Source organism: Lepisma saccharinum, chromosome 5, assembly GCF_977018435.1.
Source record: "Lepisma saccharinum chromosome 5, izLepSacc3.1, whole genome shotgun sequence".
NCBI lineage: Eukaryota > Metazoa > Arthropoda > Insecta > Zygentoma > Lepismatidae > Lepisma > Lepisma saccharinum.
In genome coordinates, this window is record NC_139233.1 from 28,269,947 (window position 1) to 28,283,066 (window position 13,120).

Genomic DNA, 13,120 nt, shown 5'->3' on the forward strand with positions numbered 1-13,120 from the left:
AGGAATGTCGACACCATGTGGGAAGGAGGACTGTGGCCTGTGAAATAATCTCAACCCACTTTTCTCCTCACCCAAATAGTCTGAATGAGATAATTTCAGTTTCATCATTTGCAGTAAAGCAAGAATCAGAGAGATAATGAGAGAAAAGGAGACAGTATGACAGATACAAAGAGAGAGGCAGCATAAGATAGAAAGAAATAGAGAGAGCATGGGAGACAGAAAGAGAAAAGCAGAGAGAGAGAGAGGGAGACAGATTGATATGCAGATAAATAGAGAGAGGGAGCTAATGAGAGGGAGTCAGCATGGGATACAGAAAGAGAGAGATTTGATTGATTGGTTTGGTTTTAAGTCCACTTTATGCACAGTAAGGCTAATCGGGACTGGACCTACAGTTTAAAGTGTGATCCGAACCACTATGTGCCTCCACCGGGTTCGAACCCGGGACCCCTTGATTACAAGGCAATGACGCTACCGCCATCGGGGAGGTCCCAGAAAATAAAGAGAGAGAGAGAGAGAGGATGACAGCATAAGAGACAGAATGCAAGAGAGGGGGAGACAGCATGAGAGACATAAAGAGATACAGATAGAAAAAGAGAGAGGGGAGAGACAGTGTGGACGGATGAAAGGGAGAGACAACGTGAGAGACAGAAGGAGAGAGACAAGTGAGTGTTGAATCAATTCTGAAATGAGTTCCGCACCCTGTATCTGTTCAAATCACCAATGTTGCGTTGTAATCATTATTACTTGTGCGTATTTTTGATAACAATGTGCGTCGACCTCCGAGGCGGAGTAGTTAGGTTCATATTCATGATTTTAATACTTAAAGAACAATACATACCACATAAGGAAAAAATGATGACATGTCATCAAAATCCGGACCCTTCTCATAATATTATCGCATAGCAGTACTATAATAGGAGATCCGCCGGTCCCCGTGGCAGAGTGGTTAGCACATCGCGCTACAAAGCCAGGGGTCCATAATTCGAATCCTGGCCTGGGAATGAATGTTTGTGAGTGTCCAATCATCAATTTCATTATATCATCACTAGACTTTGGATTTTAGGATTTTAACCTATTTTTCCTTTATAGGTATGTAAGAAATAATAAGCTATGTCAGCGTCTTATTAAAAAACGCAACAACTGAGAAGTTTTATAGTGCCTAAGAAAACTATTTTGCTTGTTAGAACCTATTTTATCTATTTGTGCCTAAATCAAACCTTTTTTTTGGTTTTTTAAAAATATTTTTGAAGGTTTTATACAGGATTTTTATGTCACACAGAGGCATTTGCTTTGTTTGGTCACGAAAAATTTCAATGACGAACGTGTTTGAAACTTACTCTCTGTCGATTTCCCTTCCTCCAAGTCCATGGTGATTTTGCAAAGCTCTAAACAAAGCAAAACATCTGGTGCCGTTGTTACCTGTACAATCCAAAGTGGTCTGATCTGTGTGATCTTGCTCACTTTGGCGTCACTTTGGTGCTTTGTGGCATTCACGCCTTGCAAACTAACATTTCAGCATTAAAGTTTGCACCACTGACTATGTTTTTGTTGAAATAATATTTTCAGCATATAAGATGATCGTAACAGACAAAATTGCGGAATTTGACTGTGGATAACATGGAAAAAGATTGTTGCCTAACTATTGATTGATTGAGTTGGTGTTTTAAGTCCACATTATGCACAGTAAGGCTAATCGGGACTGGATCTACAGTTTAAAGTGGGATCCGAACCACCATGTGCCTCCACCGGGTATCGAACCCGGGACACCTTGATTGCAAGGCGACGACGCTACCACTGCGCACGCCATCGGGGAGGCTATATTTTTTCCTAACTATACGGCGAAGAGTGGATTTTAATAGCAAATTTGCAATGGTAAGTTCTGCCATCGCCGTAGAGTTAGGCAACACACATAACGTTATGCAAGATAGTGCGTATTTCAGGATATAGGTGTCCCATTTTCATTGTCGGTGACTTTACCTAATCAGCATTTTTCAAGAATTTTGAACTATTTTAAGTTTTCTGGAACCTACTTCAGGATTTTTCGCGACTAATTTAAGATTTTTATAACCTATTTTAGGATTTTTAGAGCCTATTAGGAACCTAAAAATCCGAATCTAATCATCACTCATCCCCATCTTCGCAAATGAGCCAAAAGTGGCACAAAAAGCGAAGTAAAATAAAGAAAATCAATCAATCAATCTATAATAGAAGATCAAAAAGCCTCAACGTTGAATCGTGACGTTGCAAGTCCGTGTTGGTCGGGCTGAGTATTCCACGCCGTAAAAATCTCTTCAGGAAGTAATCAGCCTTCATGCCAATTCAGCGATCGATTCTCGAACTGGGAGCTCGTTGAGTTTGATCGTCAAAAAGGGACTATCAGAGTGATGGGAGAGGAGGAAACAGTCTCCCTCCCTATTTGTTTTCCTTCTCCGCGCTTGTAGAACGAGTCACGACTGTTTATCGGTCTCCATGGCAACCGATACAACGCTACGTGAGTTCAAGTAGTAAATTAGATGAGAAGTTTATCTATACGTACATCTTCTTCGTGGACGGGCAAAGGGGAAAATATGTTGGAGGTTTATGACCGAGTTGTACATTCTTTCTTGAAATGAAGACCAATGATTGCGTAATGCGAATTTAACCCCCAAAATAATGTCTTTAGAAACAAAGCAGGGGTTCTAGGTTCGAATCCAAGGCATTTTGTTGTTGTTGGGTGTGAGATGGCAGCAAATAATTATTTCTATAAACAGGGCGATTCAGTGAAAGTGTACAAAAATGAAACAAAATAGATGATGCACCACTGAACAATTTGATATAGAGAAGAGGGTCGGAGAAGCCAGGATACCGAGCTACGGAGAATCGCCTCACTTCAGTGTGAATGTCTGGAACCATCTGGATGTTACCTTTCCTGTTTGCTGAATTGGATGGGGAGGCTGTATTTCCTGGCCTGCGACGTCACTCGATCTGAATCTACTCCATTTTCATCTTGGGATATCTAAAATCACTTGTTTATGTGACCCCAGTGGACATGGACATGGAATTTGTTGCCAGCATTGTCGCCGCTTGTGATGTGATTCGTAACAACGCGGGGATATTTTAAAGAGTCCGGCAGAATTGCACATGCGCAGTGAATGCTTGTTTAAAGAATGAAGGGGCCTTTTTCGCTTGTCACTTTGATCTGAATGCTCCCTTAGACCGAAGTACCAAAGGACATGTGTCTCTTTGAAATTAACCGGCAGAAATAAATTGAAGCTTTCGCACCGAAATGATACGACAAGCTTTACGTATCGATTGTTGCTTTCGTATCGCTCGAACTGCGCCTTTTTCTCAATATCGTGGATCGTGTCGCCTCGCTTTTTGACTGGATGTGTCTGTATTGCTCGCTCATTGTTACTTCGGTGCGGAACACACATGTCTCATGTCGCTTCGGCCCGAAATCTCCCTGGGAGATTTTACATCGAAGAGACAAGCGACACGTGTCTCTTTAGGATTTCACCAATCGAACACAGGCATGTGCGGCCTGTCATGCCGATACGGTGTGAACGTTTCTGTTGATTGGCTCGTTCCCAAACGACATATGTCTTTTGACCTGAAATCTCATTTTGGAGTGCAGGACTCCCGTGTTCTGCAGTCTTCAAAAATCGTTAGTTAGCCCACCGACAAAGAGAATCCAGGATCCCCGCACACCGTTGTTGAACATGTAACCATGGCGACACACAGCCTTGTACCATTTCGAAGTTTCAGCGCTCTGTTTCTTTCGCCGCTGTTGCTCGTTGTTTCTCACAAAGTCGACTGTTGCATGCCAACAACCACCTTATAGCCACGCGGGGTCAGATCGCTCGTGGTGATACGCTCGTTCCCTGCTTTTTCTCTTATGCAATGACGTCACGCTGCATGTCGGACGCTTCTGGGAACGGTGACTCAAAAATCACCACCGTGATTCAGGTTTCCCCCTCAATTGTAAAGGATGTCGGAAACGAATTATGGCCACTGATGTGCTGCATCATATCCGTAACTTTAAAGTGAAACAGCCGGCAGCGGCCAGTGACGTCATCGTAAAGTAACACTATTAAAAACACTAACTACAGAAAAACTACAAAGACACCATAAGCATAGGCCCCAGCGTTTCTCGCCTTTCATTTGTTTCGAAGGTGGTTCCTTCCAGTGTCCGTAGTGCAAACCTCTTGTTTCTTGAATATCAACTTTTATGTACTTGAACTATTTTTACATTTTAGTACTAATCTGCACCTCTCATGATAACAACAACCGTTTTTACAACAGTTTTATTGAATGGAATTGTTGTTTTAAGTCCACTTTTACGCACAGTAAGGCTAATCGGGACTGGACCTACAGTTTAAAGTGGGATCCGAACCACTATGTGCCTTCACCGGGTATCGAACCCGAGATCCCTTAACTACAAGGCGAATACACTACAACTGCGCCATCGAGGAGGTTCATACACCAGTTTTACAATATACTTTAAATTATTTGTCGTCAGGTAAGCTATTTGTAATTTCCAAGTTCGATTCAGTGTTTTAAAGTTTCTCTTATTCATAGTGCAAATACTATAGAATGACCTTACGGCGAACCGTCAGTAGATTTTACGTTACACTCACCGTAAATGTACGGAATTTTTTACAATGTGTAGTCTGTAAATCTATGTCTAGATTTGTTTATATGTAAATTTAAGCGTAGTATAGTCTACGTAGAGAGGGTAATACGTAGAAGGACGTCAACAAGCAGATGGTTTTGGTAGAATGTGCAGCAAACATCAGGAGTAACTGTGGATTAGGATCGAGGAAGCTGTACCCTTGAAATGAAATATAAATATACATATTATGGAATAATCATAATGAACAATAGTTCGATTCTCCTAAGTGAGCTCCTTGACAAATATGAAATTAGTTTTAAATTAGTTTTCAATCACTGGATCTAATGAAATCTTTTAGTTTCCTCATGCCTACATCATTAAATTAATTTGGTAAGTGCTGATTTGCATTGACATGTTGCATTTTGAACACAGAAAAATTATATTCTCTTCACTTTTTCCCCCACTATAATATAAATGTTAATGAAAACTAAAATTAAGAGTTTTAATAGAATCTCTCTGGCCCGGTATAACTTATGCCATTGTCCAGCGGTTTATATGCCTTTCCTCGGCCATTTCGCTTATGGATTGATAATTAGCACCGATAACTTTGCTTCCTCTTAACACTTGTTATTGTCTCGATATGCATTGCTCGAAGTGAGGGTGTAATTAAGGGGTATCGGGTTTGATCTCCTGTGGAGGTTCATTGTGGTTTGTATCCCACTTTAAGCTGAATGTCCAGTCCCAATGAACCTATCTGTGCATAAAGTGTCATTAAAATATAACTCAACTCATCTGAAACTCGAAGTGAGGGACGATGCGAGTAGATAGTATCCCCACCTAGCAATTCCCCTCCCCCCCAGCTGTCTCACTCCCCATTTAGATCCAAGGCTTGAACAAACATTAACAACTACCTTGCAATTTCCATTTCAAAGAAATGAAATATTCAAAGTTTGAAAAATTTAAGGCATATAACATTTCAAAAACTCACCCCCAAGTCACAAGTAGGTATTGTTGCTCCAATCCTGGCCAATTGCTCATCTTCAGTCAGCACCTGATTGGGTAAATGATCTGATATATCAGATTTCCCAGAAGACAATCGAGTTTCTCGTGTTTCTGCTGATTGAGTCCTCTCTGAGTCATCCTCGAGCACCTTTGCACCAGTCACATTGATCTTTCTTACTAGTTTTGTCTCTGCACACCCCATTTAAGACAAGTTTTATCAATTGGAGTTTATCTAGTAACTTACTGCTCCTCTTCAACAGATAAGAAGCACAGTTCTGCACCACTGCTTATTTTCAACAAAGAATTCTATACTCAGCTGAACAATATTTGAAACACAGACTTATCACATTTTCTAGATGCACACCCACACACACTTCCTGTCTACATGTTAAGAGTTCGCGTAACAAGTAAAGTAGAAGGCTTTCCTCAATACTTTCCACTTAATTGTTTCCTTTGAGGTTGAGTGTTGCTTCTCTTTGGTGAAACACTTGACCGTTTTCGACCAAAGAATTATGCGATAATATCGTTCAACACTTTTGGTTCGACTAATTCTCGTAAGAGGCGCTACGGAATGAAGTTACTGCGATGTTTACTCTCGCCATCGGGCGAATGATCTGTTTTGAGCGTTTCTTAGCGACCGAACGGATGGATCAAATCGTGGCGCTAGTGTCGCGAAACAAAGTCAGGAAAGAGTTATCGACTGAAATTGCTAGAAGGTCTTCGACTGTTTGAGCCAGGCCAAGGCTATGTCAATAAACACACTTGTTTGCGACTGAAGATGATTTTCTTTGCTCTTCTTTGTAGTCAGTTTATCTTTCTGCTTCTGCGCCTTGTTTCCTTGAGATATCTTGAAGTAAATATTTGACGGTCATTTATTCACTTCAACTTGAGAACGTCATCTTTGCGTTTCTGTTTGCAAGTGGATTTAATAAACTCCATATGACTTTATGTGTGTTTGAAAGCAAATTCACCAAAATAAGTCGTATTGCACTTTAAATTAAATTAGTAGGGACTTCGAAAGTAGTGTAAAACAGAACTTTAAACTTATTTACTTTAAATTCTTTTTCAGTACAAAAATCACTGTTGTCCGAAGTACTTACAGTCAGTGTTCAATTGGTACTCACCCTTTCCTGCGTTTTCTTTCCAATTTCACATTTTCAATTCGTTTCTGGTCAGGATAAAAACATTCCATCTCCGTCTATCATCATTATATCCTATAGGATTTACAGTAGGCTATTATAATTTAATTTTAAATAGGTAAAGCAATAATTGTTTTAACACAGGTAGAGTGGATTCAGCGGTGATCTAGTCTGTAGGGACTGCCACGCGGAAGACTCGGGTTCAAGTCCCGGAGTAGGTGATGTAAGGTCCGAATTTTCCTGCCTTGTCCCCGCATAAAGCAGCTTCGGCGCTCACCCAGCCTCAAATCAATGGGTACCTGGGGGCAATGTGTTGATCACATGACCTCCAAAATGGTCTGGATCGAGAATCCCGACATCCCCTAAATTTGACTTCATGGCACGGTCTTATATTCACGGGAAACTTTACCTTTACCTTTCCGGTAGAGCAATGGATAACATTCTTGCCTTGTGATCAAGTGGACATAGCCTCTATTCCGGGTGGTGGCACGTATCGGTTCGTATCTTGCTTTACATTTGTGTGTAATCTTTAAAACAAGCTTTGCGGATTTTGTATATAGATATCTAATAAGACTTTTATTGATGTTGTTACAATGAAAAGTGTGACTCCTATTAGGCAGGCTCAAAATGCACACCTTTCCTGCATTTACTCATCTCGAAGACTGCTGACAATCGATGTCTTTTAACTTTACAACGTTTCGTAAGGACCTCTATCCTTGGTTCCCACTTGCAATTAGTACTTATATCATAGGTAAAGAATTCATATCTACGCATTTACTTTCATTCACTTCCTATTTGTCGTGTTACCCGAGCAAAATAAACATTCAAGTCTAAGGAGACCAAGATTGCTATGAACCACGCCTGTTTCATATGCAACCATCTCGTTAGAACTACGTAACTGGTTGCATAATTGGAAGGCTGAAGTCTCAAGGGCAAAACTCGTATATTCTTTTTAGGGCGACATTGCAGGAGCACTTTCAGTACATTCACTAAATATTAATGCTGGCCTTCGTGGCGGAGTTGTTAGCACAAAGCGCTAATTAATGTATTGTCGGCTCTAAATGTGTATACTCAATTTTTGGCAATCGTGATAACATAAAGAAAACATTAATCATTACTCAAAATTGTTTATGAGTAGATAAAAGGACATGCTAACAAGTTCAAACTAAGAATCCAGCGAAAATCGTAAATTTTCTGCTATCAGAATTTAATACGTTAGTTCTATAAAATTCTGGAAAAGGGTAGTAATTTAGTAGTCAGAATTCCTACAAAGAGCGATATAAATATTACAAGTTGTTATTTTCGAAGTATATTCTCCTAACAATTTTCCAAGACAGCGCGCTACGACTTCAGGGGTCCCGCTGGTTCTAATCCCAGGCTGGACATGGGTGTTCTTTGTGAATGTCCCTTCACTATTTTCATCATATCATCACTCATACTCATCTTCGCGATTAGCCAAAAGTGACAGGAAAGAGAACTAAAATATACCAAATTAATGAATCAATCAACTTTGTAGAAGATAGGGTCTCACCGGGAATAAAAATCATGGCTACACCCGGGGGTAATAACTTTGCATTTTAGATATTTTAGCTAAAGAAACGGTTGTGAGTAAAAGAGGACGTCACAAACATTGTATGCAGAGGTGAAAACCTTCATACGTACGTTCCGTTCACTGATGTGCCAACAGGAGAACCGTGCTTCAACGAGGGAGCTGATAAAACCCGAGCTTATCGCAACAGCTAGAGGAAAGTAGCACCACGTTCAAAATTTACAATGTAAATAGGGTTAAAGTTGAACCTCACGCGATTCGAACACGAATCCGTAAGAAAACCGCCGTGCTCAAATGAGGTCATTTCCCTCCTTGGCGACGTATCAGCGTGGGTGACGCTTCCGGTTTCTAAGGAAGCCACCTGATTTGAGTTGCTGTTTTAAGTCCACTTTATGCACAGTACGGCTAATCGGGACTGGACCTACAGTTTAAAGTGGGATCCGAACCACTTGTGCCTCCACCGGGTATCGAACCCGGGACCCCTTGATTACAAGGCAAAGACGCTACCACTGCGCCATGGGGGAGGCCCGGAAGCCACCTGATGTGTAAGTATGACGTCTACATCACTCTGAACTAGAATCGTTTTATATCCACAGTAATTTATAATAATCCGATCGCGTGTTTATGATTTTAGCTTTGCTGAATGTACATGGTACTTACAAGACAATTGGCATTCGAGAAAATGCTGAGGAGAATAGAGGAATTCCAGTATTGTCTTTTTCCACATATCAACATTTCTTTAGCGTTACATTGTCATAGACGATGAGTTACCTGTTAATGATAACAAAGCAACAATAAAGGCCGATAAAGTCACAGTTTAATTTTTAGAAAATTATTCTTACTCATAGTTATCATGGTTGGAGCAAAGATTTGATATGGTAGTTGTATAGTAAAATTATTTCCACCTTTCCTTCTAAAAACCTACGTTCTAACATTGAAAATCTTCGTATACTAATAATACTAAAGCTGATAGAAGATATTTATCTATTTGATATGATTTAAAATGTTCCGAACAGCCTGAATGCCTCAGTATAGCATTGGGAACAGACTTAACTCATTGCAAGGTAAAGGTGAAAAAAAATGGTAAAGCTTTTCCCCACCTACACATTGAAACATGGTCCACACATTCACAATATTGGCCATTACCACGCTCCGGCCGCCTTTACCTCTAGGCGTGCCTCAAAGTACCCATTTATTAGAGGCTGTGTGAATTCCAGAGTCACTTCTGGGGCTATTGCTGAAATCAGGGGTCCCTTGCGTGGCAGTCAGAAGCCCAACCTGCTAGACCTCCGCTGTTCAATAACTATTGAAAGGATCAGAAAGTTACAAATATACCGTTTCACTAATCGAACTGAGATACAAATAAAAATATTGATGGCGTTCTTTCAAATCCTCCAACTTTAAGGTAATATTGGTTTTCCTCATATGATATGGTGTGGTATTTATTTCTTCTCAAGTGAGAGCCAGTTACTTCATAAGCAACGCGATTCCATAAACAACAAAATACACTAACTACGAATAACTAAGTTCGTGACAATTAACAAACAACCAATTGACATTAAAACGACAAATATGGTTGAAGTCGGAATTCCCTTCGATATCACAAACATGTGAGATGTTTTAAAATGTTTTATTCCACAGGGAATTCCATCCACTACAACTATATTGAAAAGCTTCAATTACACGGCTTGGGTTTTCATAGTTACCTTCAAGAGAAGCACGAGTCCTTATAACAAGCAGAATACACAGAGAAATTGCACATTTATGGAGCCAGGTGTTGCAAATACAACTTTATTGAAAATATATTATTTGTTGCAGTGCAAACATCAGTCTTTACAAGCGTAAATCGTCATAGATTTACAACAGATGAACAGAGAACCTCTCAATTTATTCTAGTTTAGTTTGTAATATGGAAAACATGGAAATCTGTTCAAGTGTAATCTAATCTTTATTGACATAATACATATGAATATAGCAGACGAGTTTGCCGACTGTGTCGACTCCCGGTCTCTTAAACGAAGGTTCCGACTTGAGTCCTCTTTTGTGAGAGTACTTTCGTCAACTTACTCTAATTATCATTAATTTTCATCGTTGAATATGCTGGTCTTTTGAAAAACAAATTTACGGATACTTTAAGCACAGATATATCTACAGAAATCTAAAGTAATTTACAATGAAATATTAAAATATATTTGCTTCCCAATTGTTTTGCCGGATACATTAGCTATTACACGTGCTTATTAAGATGTGAAATTGATAGGAATTTGTGGTGCTTGCTAAATGACTAATTGTTGTCCTCTTTCTTACAATACATTTGATTAACACTGCTTCCACTGACACGAAACACTTAGTTCACTTGATGGGTCCACTTTCGTTCCTTCCAGCCAGTTTGATAAGTTGAGGGGAGAACTGAAGCATCACAATGAGGTATGTGGCAATCGATCCTAGGATCTGAAAGGAATGACCTAATCAAAATCAGTGACGTCACATTATTACCAATACGTGAGGATAAACTTAGTACATAATACTATCACCTTCTAAGCAAAGGTTTCAGGCCACATTAAAAATTGCCTTAATTGTATTTCACGGACAACTTTAGATCTACTCTCGGTGCATAAAGTCAACGAAAGATAAACATTGCCAAAAAATATTATATATATTTTAAAATAAATTAGCTCTTTTTGCCTAGTCAGGAAATTTCTGAGGATTGCAATTGGTATTATTCTTGATCAAGTACAATTACTAAAGTATCAAAGAGGTCAACCTTACCGATGTAAGCAAGCCTTTGTTTATTGTAAAAAAGCCGGCTGCCGTTACTTTCACTGGAGATCCTATCAATTGCATCATGAACATATGAATCTGGAATGAGAAAACATTAGCTGTGTGTGCGTTTCTTTATTCAAGCATGCTTATTTGATTTTGATATGTGTGTGTTTACATATCTCCAAAACATAAGCTACTTCTTAGTCTTTGGCCTTCAAAGAGCTGTTTGCATATGTGTGTTCAGTGGCGTATACTGAGACAAGACCTTGGCTATCACAAATGTGCTAGGTGGTGGAGGCGCTCTTCTTCGTTCATGTACTGTGTTTTTTGAAGTGAAGTGACATTGTGTCCAATTATTCTCTTCAGTTTTTAAAAAAAGTAATCAGCAATTATATAAAAAGTAATGATTATTCAAGTTTACTCATGTTCATAGAGGTGGGACTGTCAAACTTAATAATACAATAGAGAAGGCCTATGTTTAACGGGTAAAATAGGCAATATGAGAGAAATTGTTTGTAACTTAGTCTCTGGGTTTCGGGCATTGCAAATAGCCTAGATAGCCTAGAATATACGCTTCTGGTGTGTGTATGTATACGAGCATGTACAGTGGGATCCATGAGTATTACCGTGCAAATTGTCCATGACTATTTTAATTAATTTTCCTCTTACATCCTATGTGTTTTTAAGCGATGGATTTTTATGTATGCTGGTGCAGAAGTTGTCAACAGCTTGTTTTGAGTTTTCTTTTAATTCTTGAAGCTCTTATTGGGTCAAATAAAGTGTACGAACATGCTGATGGACAATTTACACGGTAATACTCATGGATCCCACTGTACGTATATATATCGTTAATCTGGGCATTTCAGATGTCTATGTGGTCGTGCTGTACACCAGAGATCGACTCATAAAACACATCAATTTCATACCTGAAGTTGACATCTCTGGTTAAGGTTTGATGTGGGCACGGTTCTTAGACATCTTATAACACCATTTGCCTGAAAGAATGAAAGATTCCTTACTGTTGTGCGTTTATCATTAATTTTCATAGTTTACGTACATACCATGAAATTAGAATCTATACATATTAGTATGTGTCGTAGGTGTAGTGCAGGGTATCCCTAAATTGAATAACACATAGTCTTTCCTTATTTAAGGTTTTGCATCATTTTTCTGCCGCTTTTAGACTAATCGCGTCGATGAGCATGACTTGTCATTGTTTGACTGTCACATTAAAAGAAACAGCCATGCCCAGTCCGGGACTCGACCCTTACATGGAGAGATCGTGAGTCGGCTTATTGAATAATGAGTTTCATAATTCATTGAGCCGGACCTTGTGTCCGAGTGGTTAGCGCATAGCGCTGCGACGCCAAGGATCCCGGGTTCCCGGACTTGGTTGTTTGTGAATGTCCATTCATCAATTTCATCATTTCATCACTCATCCCCATCTTCGCAAATTAGCCAAGAGACACAAAACGCGAAGTAAAATAAACTAAATCAAATCAAATCAAAAAATTCATTGAGCTGATCAAAAGCCTATACGAGCATTATACAACAGCCTACTATTGTTCCACATAGTTCTTATGATTTAATAATTGTAATATTAATTACTCTCTGAACACATACTTTTCACTATGCGTAAGAAAATATGTATGTTATTTACAGATATATGGGTCGTTGACACCAAAAGTGGTGCTAGTTTTTTTTTTAACACAAAAGTGTAAGCTTATCGCCATCTGTTCTCCACCAGAAGGCAGCCTAGTCGACAGGATGAAGTTCTCTTATCTTCCAGTGATAACATACAAAAGCAAAAAAAGGAAAAATGAACTTTTGCTTGTTTTACTACAATAACTATGGAAATTTTATTTTCTGGATGTTGCCATCTACATTTCCTTCTGACGTCTGCTTCACCTGCCAATACACAAGGGTGACGTTTGCTTCTGTGTTATATCCGTGTGTTTGGTGAGGGTTCACACCCAGCATCAGTTTTTCTACAAGTATGAGGATTTCGCTCCTCAGATAATTTTATTGCCTTTTACAATACTTTATACTTTTCATTGTTGGTAAGGGCTTTCTCCC

At 39.3% G+C, this 13,120-nt stretch overlaps 1 protein-coding gene across 1 annotated transcript in view; it reads right to left on the bottom strand.

Annotated features, from left to right (window-relative positions):
• Window positions 1-6,202, bottom strand: part of LOC145988270 (uncharacterized) — a 45,858-nt gene extending 39,656 nt beyond the window's left edge. Inside the window, exon 1 of the mRNA XM_083123135.1 lies at window positions 5,580-6,202. Coding sequence (XP_082979261.1) covers window positions 5,580-5,795 — 216 coding nt within the window. The 5' untranslated portion in view covers window positions 5,796-6,202. The remainder of the gene's footprint in view (window positions 1-5,579) is intronic.
• Between the last annotated feature and the right edge of the window lie 6,918 nt (window positions 6,203-13,120).